This window comes from Lepidochelys kempii, chromosome 11, assembly GCF_965140265.1.
Source record: "Lepidochelys kempii isolate rLepKem1 chromosome 11, rLepKem1.hap2, whole genome shotgun sequence".
Classification (NCBI taxonomy): domain Eukaryota; kingdom Metazoa; phylum Chordata; order Testudines; family Cheloniidae; genus Lepidochelys; species Lepidochelys kempii.
The window spans coordinates 17,224,172-17,249,764 of record NC_133266.1 but is presented as its reverse complement, the minus strand read 5'-3'; the positions used below and the strand labels follow the sequence as shown (position 1 = coordinate 17,249,764).

Genomic DNA, 25,593 nt, shown 5'->3' with positions numbered 1-25,593 from the left:
TGTCATACACAGGTACTCTTTCAGGGAGTTTTTTTGTTGTTGTTGCCCTTCTTCCTTGCTGGACATTGATATCTAAATTGGGTTCTTCAGAATTCGGGGCTTTGCATTGTAATGAAGTAGTATCAGGCAATGATTGCTTCTTTTCAGCTTTTGTAATATTTAATTAAGATTTTTAAAGGATCAATTTCTTTGTGTTGATACTTGCTTACAGAACAACAAACTGAGTTCTTGCTAAATTATTTCTTAGGTTAGGACAGGGGTGGCCAACCTGTAGCTCCGGAGCCACAGCTCTTCAGAAGTTAATATGCAGCTCCTTGTATAGGCACCGATTCGGGCTGGAGTTACAAGCCAATGTGCTGAGGGGTGCTCGCTGCTCAAGTCCCCATTCCATCTCTTCCCGCCCCCTCCCCTCAGCCTTCTGTGCCCAACCTTTCCCCTCCCCTCGAGAGCTTCCTGCACGCCACGAAACAGCTGATCGGGAGGTGCAGGGAAGGAGAGGGAGGCGCTGATCGGTGGAGCTGCTGGTGGGTGGGAGGTGCTGGGAACAGGAGGGGGGAGCTGATGGGGAGATGCTGACATATTACTGTGGCTCTTTGGCAATGTACATTGGTAAATTCTGACTCCTTCTTAGGCTCAGGTTGGCCACCCCTGGGTTAGGAGGCTCGTCTGAGGCTTTGTTTCCACCAGATTTGGGTAAAATACATGCTATCTGTTCACTAAGTAACTTACCAAGGTCCTGATTCTGCAGACATTTTAAGATGTGGATAATCCTATTGAAGTCAGTGGTACTACTTTGCACTAAGTTACTCATGTGGAAGAGTTTGCAGGGTTGGGGCCCAAAGCAGGTGGCTATGTCGCTTTTTTAGTCTTTCTATTTCCCATTTGCCTAGATTCAGAATCTTTTGAAATATTGTATCTACCATACAACAATAGAGGTATGAAGTAATATCCAAATAGTGGTTTGTTAAAGCTTAAAAAACCAAAACCAGTAATGGTTTAAGGGTTTTGCTTGCTAAGCCTAATTTTCAGAGTCATCTAAGCACAGGTATTGGCATAAATCTAGACATGCCCAAAGGTATTCCCATATTTTCATGATAGCATAAGTTACGTAAGTAAGACGTGAACTGTATAAGTATGTGGGGAACTCGCTGAGATAGTTGTATCAATCCCATTGTCTGCCAGCAGTCTAGTGAAATGGCTCCAATGTAAGCCAATTTCCTTTTTTCTTTTTCTTTTTTTTCCCCAGACGTTCATGGGCTGGACTCTTACCTGGTGTAAATTGGCATAGCTCCATTGCCTGCAATAGAGGATCTGGCCCCACATAAATGCCATTTCACTCATTTTCTTCATTGGCATACTAATTGGGGGCCACCCTCTAATAATGCTTACTGGTGCTGAATAATACCTTAATTCACAAGTAATGGAGTATCAGAATATGATCATCAACTACGTGGACATGTAAACATCAGAAAAAATTGTACCTGCTTAGATTTATTTTGAATAATCTTCTAGTATTCCTGAAAGATGACTGTATTAGAGACTGTCTTCTGTTTGTAGAACAGGAAGAACATGGGCAGTGGTGGTTTAAATTATCCAGGACTACCTCACGTATGTTTTTCAGTCCCAGGCATGAGGAAGACCCCCTCCTACAGAGGGAAGAAAATGAAAGCATTTTGCTTGGCAAGTGAATGCCCCTGCATTCTTGCCATATCTGAATAAATTTACCTCAGGTATATCTATGGCCTTCATTACCTTTAGTATCTGAGTACCTCAAATATTAAATTTATTTATCCTCACAATACCCCTAGGAGGTAGGCACCTATGACCATCTACAGTTTACGGATGGGAAACTGAGGCAAAGGGAGCCTAAATAACTTCCCAAGGTCACAGAGGAAGTCTGTGGCAGAGCAGAGACTTGAGCAGAGGTCTCCCAAGTCCTAGACTAGTGCCTTAACCACTGGACCATCTTTCCTCTGTGAGAGACATGCAGCATGGGTTGATTTATGTTCCCCATTTAAAAACACATGCGAGTAATTTATTTTAATCATTATGAAAACTAAATCCTAGAGGTTGATAAGCTTGTGTTAAATATTTATATGGAGAAAGATCCCCTTTTGACTAAACCCTGGTGAGCTTCCCAATACATATTGCAAAACAGAATAATATAACTTTAAAAATCCTTCTGTCCTTGTTTTACTTCACTACTATCATATGAAAAGGTAACAAGTTAATGTTCAAATAGTACGTTATTTAGACATTTTGGAGTACAATTTGAAAACCTCAAATGAGGGCTCATCCACAGGACTCCCATTAAACTCAATGGGAGCTGCATGGCTAAAAACCCACACAGCAGTTTGAAAATGTACCTCGTGCTGTGCTGAAGATAGATGCTTAAAGAGTAAGTGCTTGAAGAGGGGGGAGTAAGTGATGGAATGGCTTTCACTCTTCAATCAGGCCAAAAATCCTCTTCCACCTAAATGATTTTCCATTGGAGTGGAGTCCTCAGCCTTATGACTCTCCCTTTCCTGCAAAGGAAGTATAATAAAACATGCTGAAAATAAATAAAACAACCATAAAGGTGTCTGTCTTCATTTCTTACTTCCTTGTTTTAATTCTCTTTCTATTCCTTTTCTTTCCTGGCATCTCATTTGTACCATCATATTCTCTTCTTTCAGTTCTCCCATCTCATTTCCACTTTCCTTCTCTTCTCTCTCCCTTTTTTCTGTTCTCTTCCCTGGTCTCCAAGTTGTTTTCTCTCCACCTCTTCTCAGTATTCTCACCTTCCCCTTCATTCTCTCTCTCAATCCCTTTCACACTAGTATATCTCTTTGTCTTCCTCTTTTATTCCCCGCCGAATGTCTGTCTCTTCCCCCACCCTGCCCTATCCTGGTCTGCCTTGTTGCTGTGCTTCTGGGTGGGCCTGATCCATGGAGTGTGATTCTTCCGGGCCTCTCACCTTTCCCTCTCTTCTTCTTTCTCTTGCATTTTGGCCACTAGTTACCTCTGACAGAGCTCCCTCATCCCATCCCCATCTGCTTACTGGCCTCATACTACTGGCCCTGGTAATCAGTGGGTGGGTGTGGGCTGGACCTGATGTCTGTGAGAGGGGAAGTGTTCTGCACAGCTTCAGCAACAAAGGAGAGAGCTGGAATAGTTGGTATAGGAGACAGAAATAAAGTGCTAGTATCCTTTCTATAGCATCTCAATTCAAGCCTTGTGAAGACCACCACATAGTCTGGTTTCCCCTCTTTCTGTGTTTTAACCATTATAAGCCCTGTAATATACAGGGATACTCCCAGAGTAAGGCACTATTCATTGTAAGAGCAATAGCATCTGGCCCATCATTACCAATTACTAGATATTTGTCATTAATTTTTCAAGTGTCTCAATCAAACACGCCACACACTTGTAGAGAATATTATACTAAAGAGCAATTGCTTTTTAATTATAATGGTAAATATTTTTAAAGCACTGAGTCCAATTGTTCCCCAGGGAAATGTCATAAAAGCCAATGGGGTTACCACCTGGATGAATTTGGCCCTTAAAGCTTAATGTGGGTTTTCTTTTTTCCATTGTTGCCTGATAAAATAGGATAATGGCTGTGGTACAGCAGCATAATTAGGAAGATATGAGCAACAATGTATAACATAATTTTTCCTGGTCTGAGTGATTGGAATGTGCAGCATTAAAACTGTTAATGACAAAATATTGTCTACAAAATTCTTTTGTAGTCAATTTCACAAACAGTGAAATTCTACACCTACTGTATATCAATGTCCAGACCTGTATGATCTATTTAAGGCTTTTTCAGCCATCTTTAGGGCATGCTCAGTTATGATGTATAGAAGCTGTATTTTTACTGCCTCTGTCATAAATATAAAGGGAAGGGTAAACCCCTTTGAAATCCCTCCTGGCCAGGGGAAAACTCCTCTCACCTGTAAAGGGTTAAGAAGCTAAAGGTAACCTTGCTGGCACCTGACCAAAATGACCAATGAGGAGACAAGATACTTTCAAAAGCTGGGAGGAGGGAGAGAAACAAAGGGTCTCTGTCTTTATGCTGTCTTTGCCAGGGATAGACCAGGAATGGAGTCTTAGAACTTTTAGTAAGTAATCTAGCTAGGTATGCGTTAGATTATGATTTCTTTAAATGGCTGAGAAAAGAATTTTGCTGAATAGAATAACTATTTCTGTCTGTGTATCTTTTTTGTAACTTAAGGTTTTGCCTAGAGGGGTTCTCTATGTTTTGAATCTAATTACCCTGTAAGGTATCTACCATCCTGATTTTACAGAGGTGATTTATTTACTTCTATTTACTTCTATTTCTATTAAAAGTTTTGTAAGAAAACTGAATGCTTTTTCATTGTTCTCAGATCCAAGGGTCTGGGTCTGTAGTCACCTAGGCAAATTGGTGAGGCTTTTTACCAAACCTTGTCCAGGAAGTGGGGTGCAAGGTTTTGGAAAGTATTTTGGGGGGAAAGACGTTTCCAAACAGCTCTTCCCCAGTAACCAGTATTTGGTGGTGGTAGCGGCCAATCCAAGGACAAAGGGTGGAATATTTTGTACCTTGGGGAAGTTTTGACCTAAGCTGGTAAAGATAAGTTTAGGAAGTTTTTCATGCAGGTCCCCACATCTGTACCCTAGAGTTCAGGGTGCGGGAGGAACCTTGACATGGTGGCAGCGGTGGGATTAACCTGAAATCATTTTGAGATCCAGTTGAGATTTTTTGAACTAGAAATACAGATTTTAAAAAAGGAAATTTTTTTTCCTTTGGAAAGGAAGTCCAAAAAGCAGCTGAAACTGAAAGCAGCTTGTTTTTTCTCTTCTTTGTGGCCAAGCAGAGACAAAAGGGGATTAACTTTGTGAATTACAGATTTTCTTTGCCTGGAGGCAGGGTACTTAACTCCTGCAGGGAAATTCACAGTCTTCCAACCCAAAGTCTTTGTTTCCCTAAAAGTAAATAGCAAGGGGGGGGGGGATTTCTACCCATTTGCCTGGAGACAAAAGTGGCAGGGGTGGTTTTTTTTGGATTTTGATTTTTTACAAGGAGCACAAGTTTGAAAAGGAAATTTTTTTTTCCTTTGGGCTGCTGGTAAGCAGGTTTCCAAGTACTTGGAGGTTTTTTGCTTTGATTTTGGCCCAGAGCAGAGACAAGGGAATTGTCTTTTTCTGTAGGCTGACAATCACTATCAGAGAATAAGTATTCTATTCCAGCACAGCAAAATTTTACAGCCAAGTTATGTTTGTTTATTTCTAAACCTTGGGTGTAAAGTTAGTTAAAAACAGAGAGGTAAAGATGTCAGGCACCAAGGCACTACACAAATTGGAGTTAGCCAAACTGGAGACATTGAAAGAAACTGAAAAAGCTCTAGAAGCTGCTCACAGGAGAGCAATGGAGGCAAAGGGGAAAGAAAGGGAGGCAGCGAAAGAGGCAGAACAACACCAAGCGGCTGCTCACAGGAGAGCTATGGAAGCAAGGGACAAAGAACTGGAAGAGAAGGAAAAAGAGGAAACATGTGGAGGAGATGGAGAAGATAAAGGCTCAGCAGAATATCCCAACAAACCCTAGCAATCCTTCTCCAGGTACCATTTCCCATCCCAGAAAGTTCCCCACCTACAAGGCAGGTGATGATACTGAGGCTTTCTTAGAAAACTTCGAAAGGGCCTGCCTTGGGCACAACATCTCTACTGACCAATACATGGTAGAGCTGAGGCCGCAGCTCAGTGGACCCATAGCTGAGGTGGCAGCTGAAATGCCTAAAGAACACATGAACAAGTATGAACTGTTTAAATCCAAGGCGAGAGTCAGAATGGGGATAACACCCGAACAGTCTCGTCGGAGGTTCAGAGCCCTTAGGTGGAAACCAGACGTGTCATTTACCTGACATGCCTACCACATTGTGAAACATTGGGATGCCTGGATATCAGGAGCAAGTGTTGAATCTCCAGTAAATTTGCCCTTCCTAATGCAAATGGAACAATTCTTAGAGGGTGTTCCTGAGGAAATAGAAAGATACATCCTAGATGGGAAGCCCAAAACTGTAATCGAGGCAGGAGAGATTGGAGCCAGATGGGTGGAGGTGGCAGAGAAGAAGAAAACTGGTCGCAGTTGGAGTGGAGACCAGAAGGGACAACCCCAGACCACACCCTATTACCAGGGGCCGCCCAAGGCCCCACCTACCTCCCAAAGAACCCTCCAGACACCTTATCATCCGACCACCCCATTCTCCAGCAACCCACCTCGCCCAAGTGACCCATCAGCTGGACGATGTTTTAAATGTAACAAGCTGGGGCATGTAAAGGCCAACTGCCCCAAGAACCCCAACACATTACAGTTCATTGCATCGGAATCACACCAGAGGTCCGCAGGCCCAGTTAGCTCCCAGATACCCTTGGAGCGGAGGGAAGCTGTGAGTGTAGGTGGGAAGAAGGTCACCGCTTGGAGGGACACCGGAGCACAAGTGTCAGCTATCCATGCTTCCTTAGTGGACCCCAATTTAATCAACCCAGAGATCCAAGTGACGATTCAACCCTTCAAGTCCAACTCTTTCAATTTGCCTACAGCCAAGTTGCCTGTCCAGTACAAGGGCTGGTCTGAAACGTGGACTTTTGCAGTCTATGATGATTATCCCATCCCCATGCTGTTGGGGGAAGACTTGGCCAATCATGTGAAGCAGGCCAAGAGGGTGGGAATGGTCACCCGCAACCAGGCTAAACAAGCCGTGAGGCCTAGCTCTGTTCCGGAAACTTCTATCAGGACCCGGTCAGAGGTGATGGACCCGGACTCCAGGCCAATGTCTGCAACAGCAGTAGTGGATCCAGTCCCAGAGACCCAGACGGAACCAATCCCAGAACCGGAACCAGCTGAACAGCCAACACCAGACCCATTGCCAGCACTGAATCCAGTACTTGCAACCTCAGCACCAGAGGGCCCCACCGAACCTGAACTGGCAGCAGCCCATAACCCTACACAAGAGGCTCAGCCGGAGCCTGAATCCCAACATAGTGCACCAGCGGAGAGCGGTTCACAGTCAACTGAAACAGCCCCATCCCCTACATCCCTTCCAGAGGGACAAGTATAGGTCCACAATCCAATGAGGAACTGATGTCTCCAGCATCAAGGGAACAGTTCCAGACCGAACAGGAAGCAGATGAAAGCCTCCAGAGAGCTTGGACGGTGGCACGGAGCAACCCACCGCCTCTCAGCTTTTCTAATCGATCCAGATTTGTTGTAGAAAGAGGACTTTCATACAAGGAAACTCTTTCTGGTGGACACCAGGAAGACTGGCATCCTCAGAGACAGTTGGTAGTTCCAACTAAATACCAGGCCAAGTTCTTGAGCTTAGCCCATGATCACCCTAGTGGCCATGCTGGGGTGAACAGGACCAAAGACCGTTTGGGGGGGTCATTCCACTGGGAGGGAATGGGCAAGGATGTTTCTACCTATGTCTGGTCTTGTGAGGTGTGCCAAAGAGTGGGAAAACCCCAAGACCAGGTCAAAGCTGCTCTCCAGCCACTCCCCATCATTGAAGTTCCATTTCAGCGAGTAGCTGTGGATATTCTGGGTCCTTTTCCGAAAAAGACAGCCAGAGGAAAGCAGTACATACTGACTTTCATGGATTTTGCCACCCGATGGTTGGAAGCAGTAGCTCTAAGCAACACCAGGGCTAAAAGTGTGTGCCAGGCACTAGCAGACACTTTTGCCAGGGTAGGTTGGCCCTCCAACATCCTCACAGATGCAGGGACTAATTTCCTGGCAGGAACTATGGAAAACCTTTGGGAAGCTCATGGGGTAAATCACTTGGTTGCCACTCCTTACCACCATCAAACAAATGGCATGGTGGAGAAGTTTAATGGGACTTTGGAGGCCACGATACGTAAATTCGTAAATGAGCACTCCAATGATTGGGACCTAGTGTTGCAGCAGTTGCTCTTTGCCTACAGAGCTGTACCACACCCCAGTTTAGGGTTTTCCCCATTTGAACTTGTATATGGCCGTGAGGTTAAGGGGCCATTGCAGTTGGTGAAACAGCAATGGCAGGGATTTACACCTTCTCCAGGAACTAACATTCTGGACTTTGTAACCAACCTACAAAACACCCTCCGAATCTCTTTAGCCCTTGCTAGAGAAAACTTACAGGATGCTCAAAAAGAGCAAAAAGCCTGGTATGATAAACATGCCAGAGAGCGTTCCTTCAAAGTAGGAGACCAGGTCATGGTCTTAAAGGCGCTCCAGGCCCATAAAATGGAAGCGTCGTGGAAAGGGCCATTCACGGTCCAGGAGCGCCTGGGAGCTGTTAATTATCTCATAGCATTCCCTACCTCCAACCGAAAGCCTAAGGTGTACCATATTAATTCTCTAAAGCCCTTTTATTCCAGAGAATTAAAGGTTTGTCAGTTTACAGCCCACGGAGGAGATGACACTGAGTGGCCCGAAGGTGTCTACTACGAAGGGAAATGTGCTGGTGGTGTGGAAGAGGTGAACCTCTCCATGACCCTTGGGCGTATGCTGCGACAGCAGATCAAGGAGCTGTGCACTAGCTATGCGCCAACGTTCTCAGCCACCCCAGGACTGACTGAACGGGCATACCAGTCCATTGACACAGGTAATGCTCACCCAATTAGGGTCCAACCTTACCAGGTGTCTCCTCAAGCTAAAACTGCTATAGAACTGGAGATCCAGGATATGTTACAGATGGGTGTAATCTGCCCCTCTGGAAGTGCATGGGCACCTCCAGTGGTTCTAGTTCCCAAACCAGATGGGGAAATACGTTTTTGCGTGGACTACCGTAAGCTAAATGCTGTAACTCGCCCAGACAACTATCCAATGCCACGCACAGATGAACTATTAGAGAAACTGGGACGGGCCCAGTTCATCTCTACCTTGGACTTAACCAAGGGGTACTGGCAGGTACCGCTAGATGAATCTGCCAAGGAAAGGTCAGCCTTCACCACACATCTCGGGCTGTATGTACTCCCTTTCGGGCTGCGAAATGCACCCGCCACCTTCCAAAGACTTGTAGATGGTCTCCTAGCGGGATTAGGAGAATATGCAGTCGCCTACCTTGACGATGTGGCCATATTTTCGGATTCCTGGGCAGACCACCTGGAACATCTACAAAAAGTCCTTGAGCGCATAAGGAGCGCACACCTACAAGATCTCTATCAAGCATTCTTACAACTACAATACCCACCTGCGGAAGTGAAGAAACAGATTGATAGAGCCAGAAGAGTTCCCAGAAGTCACCTACTACAGGACAGGCCTAACAAAGAAAATAACAGAATGCCACTAGCCATCACCTTCAGCCCCCAACTAAAACTAAGGATCTACAACCTATCCTGAAGGATTACCCAACACTCTCACAAATCTTGGGAGACAGGCCAGTGCTTGCCTACAGACAGCCCCCCGACCTGAAGCAAATACTCACCAGCAACCACATACCTCACAACAGAACCACTAACCCAGGAACCTATCCTTGCAACAAAGCCCGTTGCCAACTGTGCCCACATATCTATTCAGGGGACACCATCACAGGGCCTAATAACATCAGCCACACTATCAGAGGCTCGTTCACCTGCACATCTACCAATGTGATATATGCCATCATGTGCCAGCAATGCCCCTCTGCCATGTACATTGGTCAAACTGGACAGTCTCTACGTAAAAGAATAAATGGACACAAATCAGATGTCAAGAATTATAACATTCATAAACCAGTCGGAGAACACTTCAATCTCTCTGGTCACACGATTACAGACATGAAAGTTGCAATATTACAACAAGAAAACTTCAAATCCAGACTCCAGCGAGAGACTGCTGAATTGGAATTCATTTGCAAATTGGATACAATCAACTTAGGCTTTTGAATAGAGACTGGGAGTGGCTAAGTCATTATGCAAGGTAACCTATTTCCCCTTGTTTTTTCCTACCTCCCACCCCCACTGTTCCTCAGACGTTCTTGTTAAACCCTAGATTTGTGCTGGAAATGGCCCACCTTGATTATCATACACATTGTAAGGAGAGTGATCACTTTAGATAAGCTATTACCAGCAGGAGAGTGGGGTGTGGGGAGGTATTTTTTCATGCTTTGTGTGTATAAAAAGATCTTCTACACTTTCCACAGTATGCATCCGATGAAGTGAGCTGTAGATCACGAAAGCTTATGCTCAAATAAATTGGTTAGTCTCTAAGGTGCCACAAATACGCTTTTTGTTACTGTAGAACTCATTTGGAATATTTATTCATTATTCATGCAGTGTTGTTGGCTCATGAGACTTTGTGTGTCTCATGATATTTGATTTTCTGAAAGCCCCCAGCTCCTGGAGTCATGTGATTACATGAGAATCTCAGTTTTCATTTAAAAAAAATGCTTATCCCTCATATTTTCAGAGAAAAGCTGGAAAAGATGAACCTTAAAGGATCAAAAATCATAAAATACAAATCCCCCACTTTATTATTTTAAAACTTATTTTAAGCCAAACTCATGATATTCTGCAATGTTTTGGGTCCTGAGTCATGATTTTTGGACTCCCAGGTTTGTGGATGTTACAGAGGGCCTAAAGAGCGCCCTTTTCTTGGGTTTAGTGGGGAGACGAGCTCAGTGTGGGGGAAACTTCCACCCCACACTCCTATTTGTACAGACTGTATGACAGGCCTTATGTGCAGTGCACTGCAGAGGTTTGGCCTTAGGGGTATGCGTACAATACATGGCTCTGGGGTGTCACGACACCAGCCCTTTATTGAGAATTATATTTTTAACAAAGAACTTTTTTTATGGGACCAAATCCTGAGGTCCTTATTCACTAAATAGCTAGTTAGCACAATTAGCACCTTACTTTTATGGACATTAAAATCACAAGTAAAAATTAAAGGAGAAACAATGAAATGTAATACTTTTTAGTTCTGGAGGAGTTAGGGTATTTTATGTAGACTTTAATATAATAAAACTTCCATTAAATATTAATAATATGCATAGTAGCCACTTAATCAAAATAATTCTATATTTTAACTATTACTTTTGTATTGCAAAATAACTATAAAATGTGGAAATATTTTTTTCTTTTTAACCCCACAAACATTTGCCAGGTACCTTTTTAAACTCTGAGTCCATAGTATGAGTAGTAAACTGTCCAAACTAGTAAAAAGACAGAACTAAGATCTTCAATACCATTCTTCATTCCAAATCAAATGGTCTGTTTTTAAAATTATGTGAGCAGGATCATATGCTATTGATATGAAATGTACATCAAATGTATTGGCAGCTCTCCGGTCTCTATACTGTTATGATACTATGAAGTTATTTAGATATGTATTACTGTATGCAACTTAGTCCGATAACTCATGGAAACAGCATTAGGTCTGCTCAGTCACAGTAATGAAACGATATAAAATAGAAACAGAGAATATGTCTTGCCATGTATTGCTTAGACCGAGGATTCGTGACTGATAGCTTCTGTTCCTTTGTCAAGTCACTTACTACTTCGAGCCTCAGTTTTCAAATGTAAAATGAGTATACAGTAGAATTATACTAACCTCCCCAATCATAATTGTATGCCCAAAACCCCATCATTCTCTGATCACTTCTTAGCAAAAGCTTTAATACATGCTTGCTTACATACATATCACTTGCTGATGTTTACAAACTGTACATCATATTTCCTAGTATACAATGAATTATTATAGTTATTGATACACTGCATTTGAATGAACAAAGTATATTTTGTGGTGCGTAATCTTCATCTCCGCTTCTTTGTTTATGCACATACTAATTTGCAAAATTCTGTAATTTTGGGTCTCTCAGTCTCTCAGTCATTTGTGTGAATTACAAAAGTTCTGGTATAATAGTAATCAAAGGGATGTTGTGATTAATTGAGGGCGAATCTGTCATCAGATACACAGGCAACTCCTACTGTTCTCTGTTACATGAGTATAACCTGGGAGAATTTAGTCTTTAATGACTGTAAAGCACTTTGAAATCCCTGGATGAAAGGCACCATAGAAAAATACTGTTAGTAATAGTATTAATTATTGGCCAGTTGCTGAAGTCTGTCCTACTCAAGCAAAACTATATATAGCCAACTTCAAAGGGCTCTAGGGAATTTCTAAAGCCCTTAAAACTACCTCAAAAATCACAGGACTTTTGGAAGTGTTGATGCCATGATAAGAGGAAGTTATTACTGGAATAGAGATGGTTCCAGATAAAGAATAATTCTTGAGTACATAATCATCAGGAATCAAACAAATGTAGGTGATGTAATCTCCGTTATGAGATGAGAAACCTTTTGATAGACTCAGAAAACTCTGCAGGAAACCTGTAGACTGAAAACAAATAATGGTAATTCCTCATAGAATAAAATACCCTTTCTGTTCTTTACTTTGCTCCACCTGCCATCAGTTCTGCGGATAGCACTCTTGTGTGTCTACTAGAAAACTATAGAGTATGAGCCTGAAAATGTCATGATGCATGCAGTGTGGTGTGAAAACACATGAGAACAGTTTGTTAACTTTCAGGAAATTTCCACAAATAGTCATCGATGACAGACCTAGTTTTCACCTTGCACTTCTCTGTATTCACTTCATCCTTTCACAAGTTGTTGTGTCCCACACACCATCACTATTAATAGTAAACGCATAGATGTTTCTGTGTCCACACATACAGATGTTCTTGGAATGGCTATGAAACTTCACTCAAAATGAGACTAACACTTTTGGTTGGTTTTAAATGGCATAACATACCCACAAGTGAATTAAAGCCTGCAGTCAGTCAGTCAGTCTCTCTCTCTGCCAAAGTAGTTTTACCAAATTAAAGACTCTGTCATATATTGTGGGGTGTGTGCGCGCACGCACATATCTGTGTTTAAAAATTAGAAATCTACTTTTACAGCAAGGATGTATAGTTTGTTTCAGTGTTATTGATGTTTTGAGATATCTGACCTACTGTGTAATTTTATGTGATGCATGGGGTAGGAGTACAGATAAAACTTAAGACCATAAACTAAATCTGACCTGAGGACAAGCTTTCTTTACACGTGTATTTGTATTTCATTATAAAAAATGAGAGTGTACGTTTTTTTAAAATCTGTAACACATTAATGGGGGGGAAATAGCTCCCTCCAATATACAATGCATTAGACTGGAGCTGAGTCAGTAGAGTTTTTTGCCATTAACTTCAGTGGGGCCAGAATTTCACCCCTGAGTTCTACTCCCAGCATTACCTGGGATCTTGGGCAAGTTACTTTACATTGCTGTTTCTCTGCTTCCTGTCTCATCCTTTGCTGTTTTGTCTACTTCATTGCAATAGCATGATTGGACCCTAATCTCAGTTCGGACATCTAGGTACTACTATAATACAAATAATAAATGAATGCATCCTCCTATTACTACTTTATTGGGGGGGCGGTGTTGGTTAGGGTGATGCAAAAGAGGATTTAAGTGCTAGACCAGAATGGATACTAAGGTCTATTCTATTTTTTGGGGAATGCTGCAGGGCTGAATTATTTGCTCAGAGCCATGTATGGAATGTTATGAGTGGTGATGCAGCGAACTCTGACCTGGCATTTCCCAGTTGGCAAGCATTAGTACCGATGAACCGAATAGAAGACATTTTGTATCTGTGTGCACACGTGCGCTCTCTCTCTCTCTCTCTTTATGAGATTTGTTTCCAGAAATGTTGAATGGGTTTGTGTATATGTGGACTTTGTCCCATATGGTGCTGTAATGCACATATTTTTAGCAACATAGGGCTCTGAAAAGAAAGTGAAACTTACAGGAAAATACAAGGATAGGGAAGGTTAATGCTTTCATCAGAAAAATGAAAATCCTTGGCATAAGCGTACTTGGACTGAGTGGCTAACATAAACAATTCAAAGACATCCTTAAGCAGAATCTCAACTCATGCAGCATAAATATCGATCACTTAGAAGACACAGCCACAGGCAGACTTGAATGGAGAGCAACTAATTTGGAGAGCAAAGTGTTTGTGAACACTTTGAGAAAGAAAAATTGGTTGAAAAAAGGGTCGAGCATCATGCCATGTTTTCAATGGGAGACATTTCTGTGTGACACCTACCATGACCGTGCTCCTTGCAGATTGGACTGTACAGCCACAAGAGCACACACAAGATGCCGTGATGTGATCATCAGACACGACTGACTACTATATAGTTCATCAATGTCACTTTGGTTCAAAATTTATATGCTATCTCCCAGATAAAGTCTGCCAGGGGAAGGCTTCACCAGAGGACTAATTCCTGGGGGCAAGAGGCTATTTCTCAAACTGGATTGGGGGGAGGGCCTGGCCAAACTTTAAAATAGTGTATTAAATTTTACTGGTATATACTTTAATTGAGCAGACTAATGTAGATTATAATATAACAATTAAATTTTATTAATGCTCTCATAAATTAGAAGCACTGAATGCTGATTTAATGAGGAAGCAGATTAAATTATTGTGGTACAGCATGTTTGGTTAAACAGTTCCTCCTAAAATGGAAGACCGGGATTCAAATAAAAAAGGAATGCTAGCAATAGCAGTCTATAAACCACAATGGCAGCGCCTGACAAACTTTGTTAAAGCTGAATCTAAGGGCATTTGACTTGCCTTTTTGGCAGATGTCTATTTATTCTTTCTCCTTGTTGTACTCTTCCACTGATACCTGATTAAAGGGAAATCAGGACCTTTGGAAATCTAAAGTAAATTTCATTGTACATGCTGAATCAGCTTGTCTTTATACATTTCTTTAATATCAACAAACAAAAAAAATATATTTAACCTCCAGTTAGAACAACTCTGCCTGTCGTCTGGGTGAGTTTGTCACATTCTGTATTTTGTTTTGCCAGTGTAAACTGGAGTTTTGCTAGAAGGAGTATCTGATCACTATACTCCATGTAGAACAGTGTACAATCAATCCCTACAAAGCTCTTAGACAAAATGAGTTTCTGCTTCACACGCACACACGCAATCCAGGAAGTCAACCTAATTGTGCACAGAAAATAGGCTAAGAGAAGCTATCATGCAACTAATGATCTCTATTATAGGGCTTTTCACAATTCTTTTTCATAGGTGGCTTAGTTTTTTGCACCTACGTTGTTTTTCATTCATATTATTGTCCTTGATCCTGCTAACACAGAATTCAATGACAAAACTCCCATTAACTTCAGTGAGAGGTGGATCTGTTCCTCATTTTCTTTCCTGATTTAAGTATGTTTATTCATTTGCATGGGCTTTTCATAATATTATAGATATATATCAGTAGAAAGAGACCCTGCTATATTAATAACTTTAAAAATTAGGGGTTCACATTTTAGGCATTAAAATATATGTCGTCTTTTATGGATTATATTCTGAAGCAAAAGGATTTTGCCTCCTGAGTAAAAAGGCTCTGATTAAGGTCAGCCGATGAGCAGAAATAGTTTTTCAGTGGCAGACTGGAACCATGTACCACTGTCTGCACTGGAGATTAGAGCTGGCTTATTCTTATTCACATTTGGTCAACAGATGGTCCAACTATTCCGTGTGTATTCTGGTAATGCAAAAACATGCACATCAACTAAAAAAATATAATAAAAATAAGGGAAATGTCACTGGGCATCTGACTAGGATGAATGCCTCACAATGCCTGCTTCTCAGGAAGTAGGATGTTGCTGGCTGACTATAAAAGAGAGAACTAAGCAAGCAGGAATGTTGTCATTAGATTAGTAACTACTGATTCTGATCAGACTGAAAGACTCGAATGACAACCAGATGCACAAAGGTTATGTAAGGATGGTACCGTTGCCCCTTGTCCGGTGTGGGTAGCTAACATTTGGGGCCTTACTGGGTTGTTTCCATTTGGAGTAAAAATTGATTAAGAGAATCAGGTATTTCTTTGGTGCAGTCCTCTTTATTTATAAAAAAGGTTCACAACGTCCTGTTTCTGTGAACTTAGTAGGAACAAACAGTAGCAGGTGGTTTCCTTACTCACAATCTCCAAGCCTGCTTTTCTAGCCAGTCTTGTACTCCAGTGAGCTCTGTCTACTCCCTATCAAGGTCACTCTCATGACAGCTTCTCTGGCTCTCTGGTTGTTTCTGCTTCTGACACACCTGGACAAACACAGCTTCAACCAATCAAAGCCCTAGCCCCTGCACTAGCAATCAGTCCCCATGGAACCCATTTACCCATATGGCTTGATTTTTTGATTAGCCCTGCATGTGGCCTAGTGCCTTGGACAGTGGCTTCCATTATCTAATGCTATCTTACTCAATAAAGGAGCCAAATTGCTTCTTCCATTCAGCCTGAATTAAGAGTAGCTAGCATGCCCATCAGCTTTAACAAGCTCTGTGATTGCAGATCCATCAAAGGCATGCTTGATGGCAGCCATTAATACCTACCAGCGTAATAGCACAAACATTCTTTCTTTTTTAATGTCTGAGCTGAGATTAACTAAACTCTCATGATGTTACAGTGCCAGATTGTGGCCAGCCCTGCATGGGATGTAAGTGGGGAAAAGGTTACCAGGCAGTGCACTTGTGCCTCTATAGCAGAATGAACCATGATCCCAGTCTTTGCACTCTTACCTCCCTCCACACTAGCTAGCATTGCTGTGCTAGGAGGGAGCACATAATGGACCCATTCACAGAACTGTGTCTGAATTAGCCTCTCCACATTCTGGTTGAGTTGGCTAGAACTTCTTCAGGCACTCCTGCTGCAGCGCAGCTCATCCTCGACCCTGAGTGCCAGGAGGAAGTCAAGCTGGAAATCAAGTTGGCTGTTACTTTATTCCAAACACCTCAAAAGCCTTCGAGGTCAACTAGTTTGCTCCCCACTCCTACATCTTGATCTCTTCGCTACATTGGTGATATTTTATGAGTGACAGCTCACCTCAACCCCATTTTGCAGCAGGACCGTAAAGGATCCTGCTCCCACTGCTACTGCATTAACATTCAACTTTTAATTTGGTGGCCACAGATTGTACTGGACTGAAGTGAAGAGGGGGAAAAACAGAGCAATTAGGTATGCACACTTTCTCAATCCTTCAGAAGGCGAGTCATCATCACAGTTGTAAATTTTAGGCACATTTTCACAGAGTTCTAGTTGTGATGTTTTCTTTGAATACAAACCAAACATACATGGAGTGGGAAAATTATAAGACATTTTATTTCAATTATCCTGGAACATACCTGGGGAATAAAGGAGTCAAGCCAGGAATTTTCTTTGGGGATGAACTGTCCACATTATACACTACTGATTAGAAATGCAATGGTACTCAAAAGAAGTTATGGTATTACACTTTTCTGGAAAATTATGAATGTTTTTTTTAAATGGTGTTAATTTTATCATTCTGCTGCTGCTACAACACTGACATCAAGAAGATGCCTGCTAGCTGCATATGTTGTCTGACGTTTATTAAACTCCCTTTGTAGCGCAGATAAAAAGGAAGCTCTCACTACCCTACATGTGTAAAAGGTAAAGAAGTGCTTTAAATGTGTTAATCATAGGCTTATGTATAGAAGCGAAGAAAGTTCCAAGCCCAGGATATCCTATGAATATTCATTTGCTAGTAGCCAGTAGAATTATGTATTTTGTTCTTTAAATGACTCTAAGACTACATGTCTTATCCACATACAGAGATTTCTGACCTTTAAAATGTTTTTGTATTTTCATCCTCCAGGATGGAGGAGACGGTGAGAAATCTTCTGCAGAATCAAGGATCCCCAGACCAGAATGGAGCGGGAACAGTTAATATCATGAAGGTGTATCAGGTATTGGTAGCTTTTCTATTGTTTACATATTTAAAAAAATCTAACCAGTGCTCTATATTTCCGACATCCATGTCCAAGTATTTTTGTTCTGTCTTTGAATTATGAATGCTGGTAATCTATTATTATTAAATAATTCAACATACCTGTTCCTCCTTCCTTTCTCCATGTATTCTCCCCCTACTGCTTAAGGTTTTCCACTTCCATAATTACATTTTTATCTTCTTGCTCCTTCCCAAGAAACTCTTCGCTTTATTATTTTGATTGTTGCATCTACCTTTCAGAAGGGAAACATGAACCAAATTTTAAGCCTTATTAAAGAACATGAAATTTATGGTAAAATATTCCAAAGTGCCAAAGTCACAAGATTTTACCAGAAGACTGTCACAGCAATGTTCTGTCAACCCATATTTTCAGAGGTAAAAGAACCCTGTAGAAAGCTGCAAAAATTCGTCTGACTTGTGTGGTAGGTGTGCTTTGTCACTTGAACCTAGAATACAGGGAAGGTGAGCATCCCATTGAACAGAGAGTACTAAGGGTCTAGAACAGAGTTGGTTCTGGAAAGAAAAACTGAGGGAGAACCAAGTTGAGGGAGGAAGCTTATATTGTGGTTTATGATTTATTAGAATTTTCCTTTACCCAAGAAGAGCATGAGATTTGAGCTAAGTGAGGGCCTTTACATTCTGTTGAGGATGTTGAGATATATTCTGCCCATTTACAGTGACATTCTGAAAATTCACTTATTTAAATATTTAATGAGGACAGTCCCAATGATTCTAAAAGTTGCATTTCCTTGGTCAGACAGAGAAGGCCTAAGTGCGTATTCATACCTTTACTAACAATCCTACAAGAAATAAAATATTGAAATGTGACCTACTTTGCAGTTCTCCAGATAACGAGACACTTGTGAAAAAAGTGTATACTTTCATGTCCCTTCTTACAACCAGAGCATGAGGACAGACTAAAATGCAAAGCCAAACAACAGTTACATTTGATCAGAGCTTCAGAATCGTAGGCAGTTAAGACTTTAGATTATGTATATGTTCAAGTAACTGACGTGGAAATAAATGTGAAGGTGATTCACTGTGTGATTTGGTTGTTAAGGTACATGACTAAGAGTCACAGCTGTCATGGATTCTATTTTTTGGATCTGCTGCTATCATGTCTGATCTTGGACAAGCCACTTAATGTCCCTGTTAACCTGTCTGGGCTCTAGTTTCCCTGTCTGTAAACTGGGGATACTAATAGTAGCTAACCTCACACAGTGCTGTTCTGCTACTTAAATAATTTAACACTGGGATTCTTCTATGGGAAGTCCTGTATAATTACAACATGCATTTAATTGTTCAATTTGTTTATTATACAAAAAATGTGCTCAAAGCAGTTTCTTCTTTACTGAAAGAATGGCCAGCCTACTGCATCATATGACAGTGATGAACAGAGGGAGTGAGAAATGAGGAAAATTGTTCTTGAACATTTTACTTATTCTGAATTGCTTTTCAGTTCAGCCATGTTGTCAGGGTTCCCCCCCACACTCTGAACTCTGGGGTACAGAGGTGGGGACCCACATAAAAGACCCCCTACGCTTATATTCCACCAGCTTAGGTTAAAACTTCCCCAGGGCACAAATTCCTTTCCTTGTCCTTGGATGGTATTGTTACCATCACCAAGTGGTTTACACAAAAATTCAGGGAAGGGTCACTTGGAATCCCTATCCCCCCCAAGCAGTTGCCTTAGCAATGTGAGCACAGACCAGACCCTTTGTCTTCAGGACACTGAAATCAATCAGGTTCTTTTTTAAAAAAGGAACTTTATTTATAAAGAAAAAAGTAAAAGAATCACACCTGCAAAATCAGGATGGAAGGTAACTTTACAAGGTAATAAAGAGATTTAAAACACAGGATTCCCCTCTGGGCTCAGCTTCACAGTTACAAAAACAGGAATAAAACTACCTCTGTAGCACAGGAAAATTCACAAGTCAAAACAAAAGATAACCTAACGCATTTCCTTGCCCTACTTACAATTTCTGTGGTTTTAGATGGATTATTCCAGGTATATTTTCAGGAGATTTTGTACCTGCTTGGCTTCTCCCTCTGTCCAGAGAGGGAACAACCAAAGAGAACAACAGCAAATCCTTCCCCCCTCAGATTTGGTCTGTGCTCACATTGCTAAGGCAACTGCTTGGGGGGATATAGTAAACTAACTAAAGCTTTATTAGCTAAGAAAAGGAAATGAGAGTTATTGAAACCTTAAAGCAGGTAAAATATATGCACAGGTGAGTCAGTGTATAAATTTAAATGGTAGCAGTGATGTAATAAACTGTCAGTTTCCCAAAAGTCTTTTCAGGATATCTAGATTGTCTCTGGGGATCTCCGCTTTGCATCTGGCATACTTCCCTGTAAGAGTCCAAACAGGCCGGAGACGAAGGATCTTTCATTGAATCCATATTTATATCTTCTCACAGAAAACAAGCTGACAGAGTCAATACTTACATAAGCTTTTCCTTTGATGACAGAGAGAGAGGAATCCATTTTGAGTCTTTGACCTCCAGTCATCACTCACTGTGAGCATTTGCTTTGCAATTAGCTCTTTTCTGTTAGAGTTCTTCATTGCATCCTACAAGCTTCTTTCTCCTTTGATGGGTTATTTAATTATAATATAAATGTTTGCTATTACATTATAAGAGGATACATATAAGTAAAACAATGCAAGTAACATTCCATTAGTTTTCATTAACTTTAAACACCAAATACACTCTGATACATTTAACACTCACTTTCATCTATACAAATCCACAAGTGAATTGGCTTGGGGCTTTGGCATGAGCTGACACTTGGTCTGCCAGTGTCACACTTACTGTACATTCCAAATAAACTGGGGGAAAGTTTTAGTTCGAAACATGCTTTGGCGAAGAATGAAAATGTAGTGATACCGAAATGTTTCATGAGTTTGTGTCAGTTTTGCCAAATTGTTTAAGTTGAAGGGGGGAAAAAACCCAAAATTCCAAAAGAGTTGCAACATTTCATTTAGACATTTATGAACAAAAGTTTCAATTTCTAAAATTTGAAATGACTTTTCATTTTGAAGTTTCCTTCAATTTTATTTTTTAAAATGTAAAAAGAGCTCAAAATTTAATTGAAATATTTCATTTTGGGTTGAACAAACCAATTTGTTCAACGTGAAAAGATTTTTGCACCCATTTTTTGGAATTGCTAGTAGGCTGAAAATTCAGTTAGTCACATAGCTCTCATTCCTAATGCTTTATTGAGTGCAATTTTCAAATGTGTAAGTACAGTTGGTACTATTTTTCTAAAGCAGAACACACCTGTGAGTTTAATTATCAATTATCCAGAAATTTTTTTGGCACAATAAAATCCTATATTTTGGAACAAATCAGAAAATATAGAAGGAGATCTCTAGAGTGGCTCTTTAACAGGAATTGTTGATACCATGTCCCATATTCCCTGACACCTATGGTAAGTTAGTTTCACTGTGTGCAGCCTGTTCAAATTAATATTTGAGTAGTCATAAAACAGTGTGCACTAAAGACTTTTGATCTATTGACTATTGGACACATTTGTTTTTTGCAAACCTAATGATTGTTGTGGGACATATAAAACTGAGTATTTATTACAATACCAATATGCCTGACTCCAGAATAAATATTGCTGTTAATTAACTTCAGATCATAGAATCATGGAAATGTAGGGATGGAAGGGTCTTGGAGAAGTCATCAAGTCCAGCTCCCTGAGCTGAGGCAGGACCCAGTAACTGTAGAGCATCCATGACAGGTGTTTGTCCAATGGGTTCTTAAAAACCTCTAATGATGGGGATTCCACAGCCTTCCTTGAAACCTATTCCAGAAGCTACCCTTTTAGCTGGAATGTTTTTCCTAATATCTAACCTAAATCTGCTTTGCTACAGATTAAGCCCATTACTTTTTGTCCTACTTTCAGTGGATGTGGAGAACAATTGACCACAGTCCTCTTTATAACAGCCCTTAACGTGTTTGGAGACTATCAGCCCCTCCCCCCATCTTCCTTTCTCAAGACAGGTCAGGTTTTCTAAACCTTTTAGCATTTTTGTTGCTCTCCTCTGGACTCTCCAATTTATCCACATCTTTCCTAAAGTGTGGCACCCAGAATTGGACACAGTACTCCAGCTGAGGCCTCACCAGTGCCGAGTAGAGCAGGACAATTACTTCCCATGACTTACATGAAACACTCCTGTTAGAATAGCTGTCATAGGGCATCTCTCTCGAACACACCCCCTTGTGCCCCGTTGTGGCCCTGCAGGCATGCTGCACTTAGTGTCCTTTGGGTCTTTTTAGACAATCACCCACACCAGGTTAGTCCAATGCCTCTTTGCAGTATCTGGACTTGCAGTTTATTTATTCTAAAGAAGGTAACTCACTTATTTAGCTGTACAAGTTCATGCCCACTCTGGATCCATGTAAGAGTCCTGGTCAGTTTTCTCCCCTGTCCCAAATCTTCTTCCAGAGCTGGGTTGTACTTTGGACAATCCCTCTGTCCCTCTCCTTAGGATAGGAGCTCTCTATTTCTCTTCCTTGGAGCTGGAGTTACACTTTATAGCTGTAGAGCCTCAGGCAGCTTCTCCTGCAGCTGGCCCTTTTCACGATCAGTCCTTCAGCTGGTTGTGGGGGTTCAGCCTAGGAGAGTTCAGCAGGCAGACCTTCTCCGGCTGCTGTCTTCTTTCTGCTAACACAGGGCCCTTCAGGAGCTGTCATACTCCCTGTGGTGTCTACAGGCATCTGCCCAGCTATGGGGGAGGAGACTGCATTTATGCTGGTGCCCTTCTTGATAGAGAAGAAAGCTTTGCCCCAACTTCTCTGAGCTCCGGTCCCTTAAAGAAGCAGTACCAGGGTTTCCTCCCAAATCCTACTTACTCCTGGAACTGCTTCTTCTCTCCTGATAACTCCCAGGTATCTTGCATCTATATTCAGACATTTCAACTCAAAAGAGTCATGTCAGGTGATGGGGTGGACTGACGAGTACTCGGGGCAACCCTTAATGAGCAGACTGCCCTGTCACTACCCCCCAGAATGATATTAGCCTTGTTTGCAGCTGCATCACACTGTTGATACATACTCAATTTGTAATCCATTATAACCCCAGATCCTTTTAAGCAGTACCAGTGCCAACTATTCCCCATTTTGTAGTTATGCATTTGACTTTTCCTTTCTAAATGTAGTACATTGCACTTGTTTTTATTGAATTTCATTTTGTCGATTTCAGACCAATTCTCTAATTTTGGAAAGTCATTTTGAATTCTAATCCCATCCTCCAAAGCACTCCCATCTTGGTGTAATCTGCAGATGTTATAAGCATAGTCTCCACTCCATTATCCAAGTCGTTACTGAAAACATCGAAAAGTACAGGACCCAGGACTGACCCCTGTGGGGCGTCACTAGATACACCCTCCCAGTTTGACAGTGAACCATTGATAACTAGTCTTTAAGTACAGTTGTGAACCCACCTCATAGTAATTTTATCTCGACCACATTTTCCTAGTTTGAGCATGAAAATGTCATGTAGGATAGTATCAAAAACCTTACTACATAAAGATTAATCACATCTACTGCTCCCCCCGCTATCCACTAGGCCACTTATCCTGTCAGAGAAGGAAATAAATTTGGTTTGGCATGATTTGTTCTGGACAAATCCATGCTGGCTATTCCTTATAACCCCATTATCTTCTAGGTGCTTACAAACTGATAGTTTTAATAATTTGTTCCAGTATCTTTCCAGGTATCAAAGTTAGGCTGTCTGGTCTATAATTCCCCAGGTCTTCATTCCCCTTTTTAAATATAGGGACTATGTTTGCCCTTCTCCAGTCCTCTGGGACGTCACCCATCCTCCAAGAGTTCTCAAAGATAATTGCTAACGGTTCTGAGATTGCTTCAGCTAGTTCCTTATGTATCCTAAGATGAATTTCATCAAACTCTGCTGACTTGAATAGACCTAACTTGTCTAAATATTCTTTAACTTGTTCTTTGCCTATTTTATCTTACATTCATTCCCCCTTGATGTTAATATTAATGTTGTTGAGTATCTAGTCACCAGGAACTATTTTAGAGAAGACAGACGCAAAATAGGCAGTAAAGACTTCTGTCTTCTTGATGTCATCAGTTATTGGCTCTCCTTCCCTGCTAAGGAGAGAACCTACATTTTCTTTCATCTTTCTCTTGCTCCTAATATATTAATAGAACCCATTCTTATTGCCTTATATCCATTGCTTGGTGTAACTCACTTTGTGCCTTAGCCTTTCTGATTTTGTCTCTATATGCTTATGCTATTCTTTTGTACTCCTCCTTAGCAATGTGTCCATATTTCCGCATTTTGTGGGATTCCTTTTTGATTTCCAGGTCATTAATGATGGCAACATATTGTTTTCTTACTGTTCTTCCTGTATTTCCTTCACATTGGGATAGTATGCAGTTGTGCCTTTAATATTGTCTTCTTGAGATAGGGTTTCCAATTTTGGTTGGAGGTATTCCGGCAGGTTTCGTCACACAAAATAATCTTTAATTCCTGGAGTCGTATGACAGGGTGCTGGGCAAAGGGTTGCTGATTCAGCCCTCTGTCATGCCAGCTCCCATTTAGGCGAATACATTAGAGCTGGCCAGAGAGAACCTGGCCCTAATAGGGGGGAAAGAGACAGCTGCCACCCAGTTAGCCTAGGGCTGTATAAAAGGGGAAGAAAGCTAAGGGAGGAGTTGAAAGAAAGTGGAAAAAGTAGGGAGTGGAAGCAGGGAGGTAACTCCTTCCTCCCACCTGCCTGCAGACGGTGATGGGCCAAATGTACATGGTAAAATGGTGGTTGGAACAAGCCTATGAATAAACTTCACCAGTGGTTACTAACCTCAGAGTGACCTTGTGGACCTAGCAGAGGCAGGAACCAAGGGGCCCCTGCCGTGCCCTGCTATAAGACCCTAGGACAGTCCTGGAGGGTTGGCAACCCTACCGTGAGAGTCTTCCAGGTCTCCTGAACTCCTTTAGCCCTTAAATTTTCTGCCTTGGGACTTTACATACCAGTTCTCAGAGTGTTTTAAAGCCTGATTTTTTTGAAGTCCATTGTCCTTATTCTGCTGCTCTCATTCCTTCCTTTCCTTAGAATCATGAAATCTATCATTTCATGTTCAGTTTCACCCAAATTGCTTTCCACCTTTAGATTCACAAGCAGTTCCACCCTGTTGGTCAGAATCTAGTCTAAAATGGCTGTCCCCTGGTTACTTCCTCCACTTTCTGAAACAAAAAGTTGGCACCAATACATTCCAATAACTTATTGGACATTTTGTGTTTTGCTGTATTACTTTTCCAACAAATGACTGGGTAAAGCCCCCCTGCTGCTACTGGGGGTTATATTTTGGATATTTCTGTTATTTGTTCTAGAAATGGCTCATTTACGTAGTCCTCCTAATTTGGTGATCTATAGTAGACCTTTACCATGATGTCACTCCTGGTTTTTTTCCCTTACTTTTAGTGACTTTCAACTGGTCTGCCTTTCATCTCCTTCTGGACTTCAATAGAATGTAATGTAATTTGATGTATAATGCAGCACCTACTCCTTCCTGCCAGGAATACCAGTACTCCAGTCATAAGATTAATTCCACCAAGTATCTGTGATGCCAAATGTCATAATTTATCTTATGTACTAATACAATACACTGTAATCTTCCAGTTTATTCCCATACTCCTTGCATTTGTATATTGAGATCTCAGAGGTTGAGCAGATTCCCTTATTGCTTTCCCATTGTTGCTTCTGTGGCCCCACTGTAATTTTCCATGTCCTCACCAACATCTAGTCCTTTGTTAAGGTCGCTTTTTTATTTCTTCTG

At 41.4% G+C, this 25,593-nt stretch overlaps 1 protein-coding gene across 22 annotated transcripts in view; it reads left to right on the top strand.

Moving 5' to 3' along the window:
* Nucleotides 1-25,593, top strand: part of NCKAP5 (NCK associated protein 5) — a 624,519-nt gene that overhangs the window by 394,377 nt on the left and 204,549 nt on the right. For all 22 annotated transcript variants that reach the window (XR_012154214.1, XM_073305277.1, XM_073305278.1 and 19 more), the window contains one exon: nucleotides 17,648-17,738. Coding sequence is in view for 21 of the 22 variants with exons in the window: in XM_073305277.1 (XP_073161378.1) it covers nucleotides 17,648-17,738 (91 nt within the window). In the remaining variant the exon portion in view is untranslated. The remainder of the gene's footprint in view (nucleotides 1-17,647; nucleotides 17,739-25,593) is intronic.